Raw genomic sequence first — 14,286 nt, forward strand, 5'->3', positions numbered from 1 at the left:
TACAGTAACTTGTAATCAATAAAAAATATTAATTTTTTTTTAATATATTTTTGACTTTGAATCCTTTGAGAACTCTAAATGTAAGTGATTATTATATAATTAAAAAAATGTTTTGGTATTAATAAATTTGGGTAATTTAGAGAAACTCCTCATCATTTTTTCTTTTAAGCATCAACCGTTTTCTTTGTTTTCCGCACTTGCAACACGAATGACGCACCCTCAATGAAAATTACAATCCTTTGAAATGTATGATATTCAGTTAGAATGTATATTTGTGCTTTAAATTTAATCTTAGCAGCAGACCTCTAAATTAAAATTACAGTTCCCTTGACCTTCTGTAGGGTGATATGATGAGTTCCTTTCAGGTGCGACTCCATCTTGGCGAGTACGAAAAAGAAACCTGCAGTAAAACTGGAATGCACTTTTTGCCAATAACGCCTGCACGATAAACGTACGATAGCTTGGCGCGTTGTCGAGGTGCAAGATCAAGCAATCCCAGCGAGTTAGACCGCACATGGAAACTGCATATCCGCAGCCACTATCTACCTAGCCGCGAATATCGAAAAAATATTGCCTTAGTCGCCACTTGTATATTTTCGCTTTAGTTGGCCATTCTCCACCCATTTTCATCTATTACTAGCTTTGTTATGGGGTTCAAAGACGCACTTAAATACCCCGATCTCAAATTCAGTGAGTATCTCGCAGGTTCTATGAATTATTAAAGCGCGAACATGCGGGGTCTGCGGTCGGCCATCGACAAATATTGCAATATTGCGGTGGGTCAAAGACATCGCAAAGCTCTTTAATGAGGCTCTGGTAACACACCTTTTCTACGAGTTTTTCTAAGATACCCCTGGATACCCCCAAGGGTTGGTCACACCCCTTAAAAGGATGACGAGAACGTGGGCAAACATGTGTTACGATGGAACCCATTCCAAGTAGGGCGCGCAGTTGAAAAACCTCGTATAATCTGACGAAGGAAAATATATATATGTATGTATAAAATTCGTGACCGTTTGTCTTCTTTCTCATTACATTTATCCACATAAAAAACGTTAAAAAAGAGAAAATTATTATAACACAAAAGTCGATCCAATGATTAGTGCCTGATTGTCAAAGTGAGAATGCATATTTGTTTGTTCTTTCCTCTTCTTTCTTCAGCTTAAATTTAATAATAGCACACCAAATTGTTAAATAGATTCGCCGACGGCAGCCTGTTATTTTAGCGCTGAAACAATGCAGACTTTTATTGAATAGCATCGGCAACTAACTGTCGATAGGCTTAATTTCAGAGGAGTTTGTTGTTGATATTAAGCAAGGACTGCACCCAGCTTCAATACGATTGATAAAGAAGAGCATTTGACCCCACCCTGTTCGGCATTATGGCCAATGACTCAATCTCAATAAATAGCGAAATTTGTTAGTGAAATCTCCAAACAGACGGCCAATAAAGCTTTAAGATTTTCATAACTCGCTGGAAAAAGCGATGGTATGCAATCTATATCTTATTCATTTGAATGTTAAATTTTCTTGAAATTAATAAAAAAATATCGTTAGGTACCTGAGTTTTTTATTTAAAAAAAAAATTCGTTACAAGTTTTTACAGAGCCCGGCTCTATAAATCAAAAGATATATTTTATATCCCTAATATTTGAATGAATGTAAGTATTACATACAAGTACAATACATATTTACCAATTCGCTTTGAACAATTTTATGCTGATACATCAGTTTTTATGACCACTTAATAAGCAAACTGACTCCAAGTAATCAATCCAGAGCGCTTTTGGCCCCTGAGCTCGCCGTGTTTGCTTTGGTGTAGTCACATCAAGTCGAATGACAATTGAACTTGCGACTAAATGCATTTGTATGTAGTTAAAACAACTAAAGTTAAAATTATACAAGCTTACGTGCTATCATATATCAGAAGACCGTTATTCGAATGTCCGTACATCCATACATATGCATATACTCACTACGGACCTACGAAACCACAGAGCTTTGTGTGGGTAAAAATTTACAGCCGCAAAAGCAAAAAACACAAAACAGCCAAAACGGCGAAATGTACATCAAATCACGTACGGAGAGGAGTATCAGTAATATGTATGTATGTACGTGTGTATGGATATGTACATGCGGAGGTCAGCTAAGAAGTCAATTCAATTTGCGATTTGATTTATTTACTGTTAAACGATAGTAACGTCGATGTTGATGACGGCGATGGAGACCAACGTTTCTGAAGAGATGAATGGATGATGGTGTTTATGGTTGATTATGGTGATGGTTGGGTAGTTGTTGGGAAAACTTTCTTCTGGGTTGAAAGTTCATGCACAAGATAATATAGATTATAACTCTATATACAACGCACACATATGCAATGTGCTTGCGTACTAAATATGTATGCACGTATATGTGTGGTATGTGAAAGTACTTAGTACGTTTAGGTATACACGCAAAGGGGGATTCAATAGGGATATATCAAGTTTATATTAAAACATATCAAAAAACAATAATATAAACTACGGCGAAAATGTTTGCAATGATCGATATTTTGGAATTAATTTTGCAAAAAATATCGAAACAAAAAACTATTCTGAAAATCTAAAAATTACATTGCTTTACATGCAAGTAAAAATTTGCCTAAGTTTTGTGGACAATTTACATTTCATAACTGAAGAATTCTGAGCGTCCAATGTAATGTAAAGTTTCGTCATCTACTGAGCATAACATTTTTATTATTTAAGTACAAATTCATTGATTTCCTATTGGAACACCTGTTATTTGCGTTGTATAAAAAATTAAGATATTTTCTTAAGGTAAATTTTATTAAATAATGGGTTGGGCTCACTCACGTGAAATCCTCCTTCTGCTTTTTAGTCACATCGCATTGAAGGCACATTTTATCCAACGGTAATTCATTGCGGCGCGCGGTGCTCTGCATAATTGCGGTTAGTAGCGACTGCGGATTAAAAAAACCGGCCAACCAGACACAGGAAGGAAGCTGCAAAACAAATATGTACGTTTATTGTTGTACAAGACATTCAGTCGCATACTCGTACTATACAATTAGCTGCACTCACCACAAAATCAGTAGACCATGTTTCCAATTCGCGCAAACGCAAACACAAATCGATGAACCATGAATTCAAGCCCAGCAGTGATGGATAGGCGCGTTGCGCCCACACCGGCGGCACTTGATCCAAAAAGAGTGAATTCTCCAATACCTCCATATCGGATGTGATCGTGAGCTCACCTTTCAAACCCAAATCCAATTCTTTCAAACTGCGCTTCATCTCGCTAGTCAGATAATTCATACGTTCACACTCCTGAAAAGCTACAATCACATAGGGAGTACGCTCTTCCACTTTGTTCATTATCTCCACCATGTTGAATTCTTCGGGCAATTTTTCCATAATTTCATCTACGATTTGTTTCACCTTATCTTCTCTGGTCACTGTGGCGCCACCACTAGCGCCCGCATCGCGCGGTTGCATCTCAAATACCGTGCGGAATATATTCTCAGCCCGTGTGGTTAGAAAACCAATTTCTGCATTTGGGTGCAGGCCATACAGGTATGGTGATTCGGCAGGCATCATTTCATCCACATATGTATGATAACCGGCGTAATCTGTGTTGGGTGGCGCCGGAAAACTGGGTGCTAGAAAGAGTTCCCCATCAACCAGATCTGGTTGCATATACTCCTCCAGATATGTGATGCACAAACGACGATCCCAGTCGTCAGTTATGTGACCGCCATACATGATTTCACCGAAAAGATAACGTAAATCCTCCCAGGGTACTTTTGCGTTTGCCTCGAGATAATTGTACAACACAGATACGCTAATATTTAAGTCACCTACATTGAATGGATAGATTTTGTTCCAGCCTTGTGGTCCGAATTTGCGCCGTTCAGCCACCACGGCATGGAAATAGCATAGTGAGAAAAGTATAGCTTTAAATTCTGCTTCTTTGCCGGACATTTCCAATGTTTCCTGCGTGAAGTTGTCAAGTGCTTTGTGTAAATTGGCCAACATGCCTGTGGGTGGTTCATTAGTTATCTTAATAGAGGACTCGAGAATACCCTAAAAGCGCAAGAAATCAATATAAACAAAGTGAAAGAGACACTCCTAACGGCGATTATCAATCTACCTGTGGTATAATATGCGCCGAAGGTGAGGATGCCGGTTCGGCACTTAAAAACATGCGATAATCTGGATGCGAACCTTCTGCGTAGAATTCCAATTTCTTCTCCAACACCGGCAACCATTTACGCACCAAATGTATATTTTGCAATACAACCCAGTGACCATTTTTGGCGGCCGTATCCATGGCTGCCTCAGCAATAACTTCCTGGCCCTGACCCAGCGATACATTGTGAAAATTGCCCAAATCCATAGTGAAACCCATAAGTTTGCCCAGCGCCTCAACGTCCTTCAACGGGTTCACACCTGGCGATAATATGAAGAAAATTGGTGTAGAAGGACTAGTCTCTTCAAAGGATTTTGCGAATTCCAAAGCGCGATTCTCTACATATTTGTTGCCAAGTTTTTCAGCTATGAAATCGCTGCAAAGAAAAGGGAAACTATTAAATTCCATTTAGTCTTTTTAGAGTCATAATTTACGCCAGCGCATAGGTCATGCGATCCGGTCTCAGCGCGCGTATCATGCAGAGACGCTGCAGCGCCGTCTTATTCTTCCACTCTTGCGGGAATTTCTCCTTTTCTGGCGCTTCGGATTCCACCAATTTCTTCCAGCGTTTTGATGAAGTTTCTATATCCCGATCGAGGTTACGGAATTCATCTTTAGACGCCAGACTGCATATTCCGCCCCACGATTGGTTGGATAGAAAATCAACCGGGCTTGTGACGTGCGGTTTAATCGGGAAGCGGAGTAAAAAGTCCAGTTCGGTAGATGTAATTTCCTCGTTCATCAAAAGAATCTGTGAATATTGAAGAAATTGTTTATAAAATAAAAAAAAAGTAATTTAAACAATGACAAATACCTGGAAAGCCATTTGCGATGCGAAAATTAGTTTATCACATTCGAACAAACCTCTCGAAGTGTATTGAAATACGGAGTAGGTTATGCAATCGATTAAATTAGAAACACGTGCATCTAAACATTCACCGGGATCGGCGCGTGCGATGGCCTTTTGGAATACTACGCTAAAAGCCTAAAAAGATAAATATTTGTATAGAAGTATTCACAATGGTAATTGCAATTTGGTTAAAGAAGATTTATGGACACTAAAGTAACATAAACAAAGTCTTATCGAGAATGGCGGGGAGGTCCAAACAAGTTCTGATTGAGCTACTCATTAAGTGCGCCTCACACAATGTCTAAAACAGAAAAGGTCAGCAGTTGCAGCTTCTTTATTTTAGAATATTGTTGATATGGCCCAGCCATAGAGATATAGGTACTAGGAACGGCGCAAACAAATTGGTAAGGAAACATCTACACTTCTCATAATTCAAGCGCACAACAAATTTTATTTTTATTTGGCTTATTAAAAATTTTCTCGAAAAGGCAAACATGATTGGCAGGCTTCACTTGCTAGGCAGCGCCACAAACCTGGCCTAAAATTAATAAGATAAGATCAGGGGATTTCATTCTTTGGATATGGCCTCTTCTCTAATCTATGATTTTTTACGCCGCTAAGTACGTATTTATAGGTAAAAAACCCCAACAATTGTTTCATTTCCACTTGTAGGATAATATGTTTTATTGCTGCATATTTGCTCCAACTCTTCCACAAATATAATCTTAATTCGTCTAAGTCCTTATCGAAAGTGGGTACTAGCAAATAAGACACTGACAAGATTGGCAATGAAATTAACCACTATTTGCAAAGAAGTAAATGTTTACAACCAGTTTTAAACAGGTTAATGAAGAACTGGACCAATTTTAGTTTCTGGATGAGCTCATTAATTAAGATGGGCCAAATAAATAGATTTGCGTGTACCACATAAAAGGAAACATTTCAGAATCAGTCTTTTTACTTCATAATTTTTCCTATTTTTCATTTATTTACTTTGAGAATGCTTGAGAGAGTTGCGTTCAACTTTCTTCTCTTGTAAGTATGAGATTTTTGTTTAATATTTCTTTTATTAAATAAATAATTTTTTTTTTTAATTCTTCATCATTGTACGGTTTTAAGGTTTTGTGCAAAATTGCTGAAATATGGCGATGATTGCAGAAAATGTTGTGAAAAATATGCCGACGCCATCTATCTATAGTAAAATAATTTGTTAAATAAGTAAATCAAAGAAAGAGTTATTTATTTATTATAAGCTTCACAGTAGAAGAGTTGCCAACTAAATACATAAAATATTAATATAAAAAAAATGGGTGATTACCCGCTTATAACTTTGGAACCTCTTCATAAAAATTATCACAGTATTGGTGATTCCCCGATCAGCTAACTAGCATGGTTTTATTCCCAATAGATGGTGTTGCCCCCTAATTTTTAAATTAAGTACAAAATAACAAAAGATGGATATCATGTGAACAAACTAATTTTTAAGTGAAGTTGTCACCTATTTTTTTCAGAAAAAATAGAAATTAATTACAAACCTGAATTAAATTTTAGAGTATTGCTATAAAGCGAAAGGCATATCAGAAAGCTTAAAAAAATGTAAATTAGTTACAAATTAAATTACTAAAAATTAGAGTAATAATATATGTGTGTGTTTAAGAAAACTTTAAATCAAAGATTTTTTTGAAGGACGCTGCTATCTAATTTTTAATAAAAAAATTTAAAACTGTACAGGTACTTATTGTGAAACCAAGTCACCTGCCGCGTCTGTCTGTCCCTCTTAGAGCGATGAATTCTAAACTGAACTATTGAACGGATTTTAATACGCTTTTCAACAATGGACGCTATGATTAAGGAGGTGACGTATTCCCGCGTGAAGCCATATCGTTAGCTAAAAACACTAACAAATAATTTAATAAAGAAAATACTAAACAAAGTCCGAGGCGAAAACCGAGTTTTTCTGGCGAAAATGAAAAATAAAATGTTAAATTTATCCGGAAAAATGTAAAATGACACCACTGCTCGGACTGTAAATGAGACTTGCTGCACTGATGCATGAAGTGACAATTCTTTAGAGAAGTGATATTCAATTTTCTAAGGTTTCGCCAGCACTGGTAGTTCAAACGATGGAACAATTTAAAGATTTATTTTTAAACTTCTTCTGCGCCTCCGAATGGTGAGTGGGTTTTAAGAAAAAGCTTTGCCATTGTTTGCCGAGTGGCGACCGGTAATAGAATAAACCTTTTCTATAATTTGGTGTTTCATGACCACAGCGTGTTTTTTTTAATTTACCTTAAGCGAAAATTGATAAATGGGATTAATAGTGTTGAGTTCATTAAGTATGAAGTAGAGTAAACTTGCTCTTGCCGCTGCTGGACGATAATACTCGCGAGCCTTGTCGATTTCCTTAGAAGTAATTTTAGCTTCAGCAACCTAAATAGAATTTATGAAAGAATATTAATATTTTAAAATCCAAAGAGAAATTTTTATATAATACTATGCAGTTTAAAAAGAAACCATCAACATTTTAGTTTTAAGCGTCCAATATTTTTTACTTATATCGCACTTTTAGGGAATATTCTCACGCATCAGTGCTGTGTCAGTTCAATACCAATATCAGTCCAATGGCCAGCTGGCGTTTATCTATTCAGAAGTTGTGCGTGATATGGCCGAAAAACTACGGCTGTGTGTGAATTGGTATCACTGATTGGCACTGATGTGTGTATATAGATCTGTATACTCTTTTCACTTACCTTCACTTCAATTTCTGATGCTGTGCTCTTTGTGGTCTCCAAGTTTTCCACCAATGCTGTATCACCCAAAATATTTTCACCTGCTGAAGATAGCCTGGATAGCAAATCATCTTCAAGCTTTTTCAGCATGATTTTGAAATCATTTTGTTGCTTTGTTAGTTCGGCCTAAAAATATTAAAGTACTTAAGTTAATCGACTAATTGACTTCAAGCTTCTTAAAATTTGTATTTACCTTCAGATCTTCCAGATCAGGACGCTCTGCCTTAACCACTTCCGCCAACAGTTGGTCTTCTAAGCCATCGCGTGTCACAGTGAAGTTAATTAAAGTACTTTGAGCCTGCATTTCAGGTTTATAGTGCGGGTTAGCTAACTTAGTGTGCAATATTAGGCGGAAGTTTGAGTTATACTCGATTTCTTTGTCACCAATTTTGATGGCTCTTTGGAAAAACAAATACATAAGAACAATTTATTAAAGCTAATATTCGCTGATAATTGACTACCTATCGAGAAATGACTTCTGGTGGGCTAATCCACTCTCATCTAAACTTATACTCACTTGCCCTTCTTTATCAGATTTCTTCCTAGCAGCGAATCTAGCACCGGGTCTAAGTTTTCATCGATATTCTCGATCAGCACAATGCTGCCTTTAGTAATGGCCAATTCTATAATATCCAAATAGCTACGCTGCCCCAAACGTATCACTTTCAATTCCTCGCCATACTTTTGTTTAATCCATTTCACACCTTGTAGCTGAAATTTCCCAATAAAATACATAAATTAATAAATAATAATCTTGCACGTTTCATTAGACTAATTCTGTTACCTGTGGATCGATCATCAGCGGCCAACGATCCGAATTCGATAGTATTGTGGCATTCTCAATGGACATACGATCACTTGGTAATCCTTCATTGGTCCATATAGCAATTGTTGTGTCATCTGTTAGCAATGAGAGTGGATCTAAATTCTCAGTGGTTGGAATGGGTGGATCGATGCTCTTCAAAAACGGTGTCCACATCTTTTGCAGCAAATCTATGCGAAATTGTTTGGTGAAGCAGCCCACATATGAGATAAAGGCGGTAATCAGTAGAATGTCACCTGGCAGGGTAATGCCTTGTTTGACAAAGCTAGGGAAATAAGTAAGTTAATTAATTTATCTGTTAAAAAATCTTGTGTGCCCACCTGTTTACCGCTTCGGCCCAACGCACATTCTCACTAGCTAAGCCATTGACCAGCCGGTTGGCCAACGCGATTGTGGCTTGCGTGGCATCAGCCTCCTGTTGGCAACGTAACTTATCAGCAGTGGCCTGTTCGAAGTCGGCCGTCAGCTTTGCCAATTGCTCTTCGAGATTCTAGAATATCAGGCAACTTTCAATTCGTACTTTACTTAAGGTAGATTTTTGAAAAAAGTGTGAAATATTACTCACCGCGACTTTCCTTTTGATGCCTGCTAACTTTTCCTGTGCTGCGGCCAATTCAGCATTCGCTGCAGCCAATGCCTTACGTTTCGGCTCTACATCGCAATATACTTCGTAGAATTTGATTATGTTAATAACCCATGCGCAGAGTCCCGCAGCAGCGCCTGACTTAGAGCGCACAAATTCGGGTTCAAATTCTGGATCTTTTAGATAGGGTTGTATTGCTTTTATAATTTCCGGGTGTATATTCTCTTTGTCATAGTTGATGAGTGCATCCAGAAATGTGTCTACCTTAGCCATGGAAATTTTGGCCGCTTTCCATGAACGATCTTTGGGTAGTTTGCCACCAGGCGCCAGTAGTACCATGACAGCTGCAGTTACATTGGTGACAGCGCCGGGCGGGGACCCAAACGACTTCAGTTCGGTTAAATTTGCTTTGTTCAAAGTGTTAAGCGCTTCTTGTGCGGCGGTCAATGCGGGCTCCGCTTTCAACAGATCTTCTTCGCAATCCTTCTGCTTCTTGCTCACCTCATCGGCTATGAGCGCCACCTTCATTTCCTCTTCATCAGCTACTGCCTTCTCAGTTTGTACTTTTTCTGTTTCGATTCCAACGATCTCGATGAGCGCGTCAGCTGCTTCATTCTTCTCCTTCAATTCCACCTCTTGGACAGCTAACTTCAGCTTCAAATCTGCCACTTGCACAGCAGTGGAACGCAACTTCTCTAGACCATTTTCCAAACGCACGATCTTGCCCTGTAAATCGTCGTGTTTGTGGTTCAATAACTTCAAGTAAAGACTGATCTGTTCAAGATAGCTTTTTGGTGTGGTATAATTATAGCGACGCTCCGTTTGCAGATACACCTTGGAAGTGGCATTTACTGAAGTGTGCACGTAAGCCATAAATTTGGCCACGGAATCGCGATGAGTCTCGGGCAAAACTTTATTCATTGACAAAAAGTTCATTGCCACCGAAATAAGTGCTTCTTGTGGCCATTCATGGAACCAGTTAATGGAAGTGGCATTTATGATTGCGGGGAATTTTCGCGAACGCACACGCAATGTCGAGCCCACCGGTGAAAAGCAGAGCACAATCTTCAATTGTTTACGTACGCGGTCTATAAAGAATTTCCAACAGTTCTCGCGGGAGTCGACCATACCAGCGCCTTTTACTTCGTTACGTACTCCAGCGATAATGTTTTCAATTTCATCATCTGGAAAGATATCTGGAATCTCGCCAGTCGAGAGCATGTCGTTGATTAGCACCAGAAAATCTTCACTGGGTATTTGTGCATCAGTCATGAGGAACATTATGCCGACATTTTTCAAACCAGCTTTCAGATATAAGCCGGAAAACTCATTCTGAAGAGGCAAAAAAGAAGGAATAGAAATGGGACAATGAACTCGAAAAGGTATATACCTTCAAATCATTTATGCCATAACCCTTTTTCAGTTGTATTTGCACGACTTCCAAACTAGAAATGAATGCTGCCAGCCGCGACAAAGATTGCTTACCACTGCCACCGACACCAACTAGAAGAGCGCTACCTCGCGGCGATTCCAATATGCGATTTATTCTGAGGACGATATTTACATTAAAGGACTATGAAATAAATTATATTTGATCAAATTTCGAGTATTACCTGCACACATGCATCATGGCATCCTCGAAGAGTACCAAATTCATTGCCGCCACGAGATCATTGTACGATGCCATTGCTTCCTGAAGGAGTTTGTGAAGCTCAGTCCAACCCTTTACGGGCATGTACTTGGGTTCACCAATTCCTCCAGCGAAATGACAATATATATTGGGTTTATCAAAGATGACCGATTCATCAATCTCCTCGAAAGACTTCTTCACTATGTCATGTTGCATCTTGGTGAAACTGTCGATGTCCTTTTCGTCGATTAGTTTATCGCCATAAACACGTTGTGTCTCATGTTGCCACAGACGTATAAGATCGGATGAGCCAGTCAAACAGTCTGCTGTGCTAAAAAGTAAGCCCTGAAATGTAATGAAAGGTGAAGATTTTGCAGACAAGTAGTTCGGTTGGTAGAAATTTTAAATTAAATTATTACCAAAATGGTAGAAATTCATGTTTTATGGAAATAAAACGGTATCCAATAAAGACTCTTACACTTATGCTTTTTGTGTTAAAGAATTTAATGAAAATCCATTTCCCTGTCTGTTCACAACGAAGCAGCAAATCGTATTCAATGAGAGCAAATTTTGTATGGCTCAATCTGGTGACTCCTGCTTCGATGCTAATTTTTTCTATAGCGATCGCTTCCCGATAGGCAATAACAAACTTCCGATCGAAGCATACACTAAAAGATTTAGAAGGAGATCGGCCAAACACTTAACAAAGGATGTACGAGCCAATAATATAATTTGAAAAAAATAGCAATTCTTATGTGACCTATAACTTTAATGATGGATTGGCAGAAACTCGAAACTGTCAATACAAAACAAATTAATTATTTATAATCAAGTTTTGAGGCCACTATGGGCATACGACGTTCGATTGTGGAGATGTACCGCTGCTTCAAAAAGCGCTCTTAGACATGATCAACGCTCCTTGGTATATAAGGAATACCGATCTACCGACTACGAAGAACCAAGCCTCGAGACTTAGTGGCCAACGCGTCGTAGTTATGTTGTACAATTTTAATTGCTTGTATGTTATCAATTAATATCAAAAGGCTTTCGGACGGTTTCAATCCATTATTGGATAAATTAGACTTAGTGACCTTAGATTCCTTTCAAGCAGACGAAGTGTTTGACTACGGAACTAGGGATAAGGAAAACTTTTAACAGAGCGGAATTTAGTGGGGATGCGAAGAACGGAAAAACGGGCGCCTTCTCCAACACTCAATCATCAATCTGTAGCTCTCATATATAAAGATTTTGCAGGAACAAAAAATGAGGTTTTTCGATCACTTATACAGTATAGGCACAATCTCGTTGGAAAGGCTTGCTGTATACCGCGGAGTGGTTAAAAGCCTTTATGGGTCTGATTGGGAAAATCATTTCTGTCCATCGCAACGAGCGACTGTGGTAGCCGAGTAAACTTTTTATGAGCAGTTCGTCTAACTTGACCTAACTTCAGTGGCATACATTGGGAAAACAATATGTGGTATAGTTTTAAGATTAGTATAAACTGGACTTTTCCGGTAAAAGGGAATGAGGACATGGGGCAGATTTTATAGCCCTAACCGCATGGCAAGCTTTCTTTAAGGTAAATTCAATGGCATTTCATTTAGCATTTCACCATTACCAGAGGACTTTTTTTGATTTTTTAAGTTAAACCACTACTAATGCTACACTAAAGTTATCGGTCAATCCTCTAGCTACTTCAAAACTTATTCAGTAAAAAAATCACGACTTAACCAATTATGTTGTTTCCGATAGGTCGAGTCAAACGAGAGTAACTGGAAATGTGACACATCAACAATTGGCTAAAATGAGTGCTGAGTGGGCTGTAGCTGGTTTAAACAGTTGAATGTAACTTCATGCATGGGGTGTCATAAGTTCTGAGATGGGTAGAACGGCAAAGCTTTGTCATTGCACCTATCCCACCTTCACTAAGATTGATGTTTAGGAAAATAGGTGTTAAGAGATGTACATCTGAGTTACTCTATACTTTACATCTGCCCCAAGTTAAAAGTAAATTGGATACGTATGTATGAGTTGTTGTACATTTAGCTCTAACAAAATCTTGGGAAGTTTTATAGGAAAGGAAAGGAAGGACTAATTGTACCAATCATGAGCTCTCACCTGAAACACGTTGCTGATGTCTCTTAAATTGAAGATGTAATGCGACTTTATGGCCGTCGGCAAGAATATCTGTGTGGACTTGTTATGCAGAGCCAACGTCGCGGCAACAATGTTAGATGTCATGCGCGTCACTATCGGATTAAATTTCTGTTCAGCATTGGTGAAATGCTGTGACAAGATCGTTGAAAAGATCGAGGTGATGGAATCACCACTTGGAAAGCTTACGGCCAACACACAGAAATGCCGCTGAAGACGTGGATTGATAGTAAAGCTGCCAGCTGTCGGATTCATACATGCTACATACTGACAATTGTGTATATCTTTCAGCGATAACTTGTTGCGATCATACCAATGTCCATAGTCCAAATGTTGACGAATGATTGTGTGCGGTTGTACGGTACCATAGCAGTCCACCTCTGGCATATTCATGTCATCAATATAGTAGATGAGTGTCTTATTACCTGGTGGGCCATAATTGCGACCTGCTTTCTTCTCCAATGGCTTCTCCAGTATCTTTTGCAGCATTTCTGAGGTGGTGTAGTAGTTGAAAGGAATCGTAGTGACCGCATAATTCTCATTGAGTGCCTGTAGTTTTTCATTGACGAGTACAGTTTTGCCGCAACCGGCAGTGCCCACCAACATAACGGGATGTCGCATATTCATAAGTAGTTCAAGGAAAAAGCGAACGCGTATCGATTCAGAGGTATGTACCAACACTGCTTGTAACGGTAGATCGGACTCAAGCTCGAATTTCGGTATTTTATCGATCCAAGGGATAAATGCTTTTGTTTCCGTATCAAGGAAATAATCAAATACGGTGCCGCCTTTTTTTGAAAATATATCAAAAATATATTTTATTTGGTAACTAGCAGAAGCAGAAGTTACCGTTGCATTTCAATTATACTCACCTTGTGGGAATTTAACAGTTTTGAATTCGTTTACCCACCATTTGCTAAATTCGACTCTATAGTCGATCGCTTGATCCTGGAACATAGCCGATCCGAATGCCCAAACACAAGCAAAAACGAAATACAGTTCGTGCCATTCTTTTGGGCAATCGGCTGGTGTGTTCGTAGGCGTCAAGAAACATTCCAACAAGTGACATAACATCTGTATATGCGCCATTTCGGCAATAGGCGTAATTTTCTTAAAGCGTGTGCGTATGGTCTCCAATGAGGCTGGTATATATTTATCGAACAACATTACCAGGTTAGACTTCTCTGAAGGTATTTTGCGTGTTTCCACCCAGCTGCTGACGTAACTATAAAATTACGAATGCAATCCATTAGTATGATTTAAAAAATT

The 14,286-nt window shown here is 38.6% G+C and overlaps 1 protein-coding gene across 2 annotated transcripts in view; it reads right to left on the minus strand.

Moving 5' to 3' along the window:
- LOC129235535 (dynein beta chain, ciliary) overlaps window positions 1–14,286 on the minus strand; it is a 44,989-nt gene that overhangs the window by 10,183 nt on the left and 20,520 nt on the right. For both annotated transcript variants that reach the window (XM_054869427.1, XM_054869426.1), the window contains 16 exons: window positions 13,890–14,242; window positions 12,982–13,805; window positions 10,847–11,208; window positions 10,624–10,780; window positions 9,216–10,565; window positions 8,971–9,140; window positions 8,612–8,915; window positions 8,345–8,538; window positions 8,021–8,225; window positions 7,789–7,953; window positions 7,328–7,468; window positions 5,003–5,173; window positions 4,623–4,939; window positions 4,150–4,564; window positions 3,081–4,082; window positions 2,853–3,001 (listed from right to left, as the gene is read on the minus strand). In XM_054869427.1, coding sequence (XP_054725402.1) covers window positions 2,853–3,001; window positions 3,081–4,082; window positions 4,150–4,564; window positions 4,623–4,939; window positions 5,003–5,173; window positions 7,328–7,468; window positions 7,789–7,953; window positions 8,021–8,225; window positions 8,345–8,538; window positions 8,612–8,915; window positions 8,971–9,140; window positions 9,216–10,565; window positions 10,624–10,780; window positions 10,847–11,208; window positions 12,982–13,805; window positions 13,890–14,242 — 6,279 coding nt within the window. The remainder of the gene's footprint in view (window positions 1–2,852; window positions 3,002–3,080; window positions 4,083–4,149; window positions 4,565–4,622; window positions 4,940–5,002; window positions 5,174–7,327; window positions 7,469–7,788; window positions 7,954–8,020; window positions 8,226–8,344; window positions 8,539–8,611; window positions 8,916–8,970; window positions 9,141–9,215; window positions 10,566–10,623; window positions 10,781–10,846; window positions 11,209–12,981; window positions 13,806–13,889; window positions 14,243–14,286) is intronic.

Source organism: Anastrepha obliqua, chromosome 1, assembly GCF_027943255.1.
Source record: "Anastrepha obliqua isolate idAnaObli1 chromosome 1, idAnaObli1_1.0, whole genome shotgun sequence".
NCBI lineage: Eukaryota > Metazoa > Arthropoda > Insecta > Diptera > Tephritidae > Anastrepha > Anastrepha obliqua.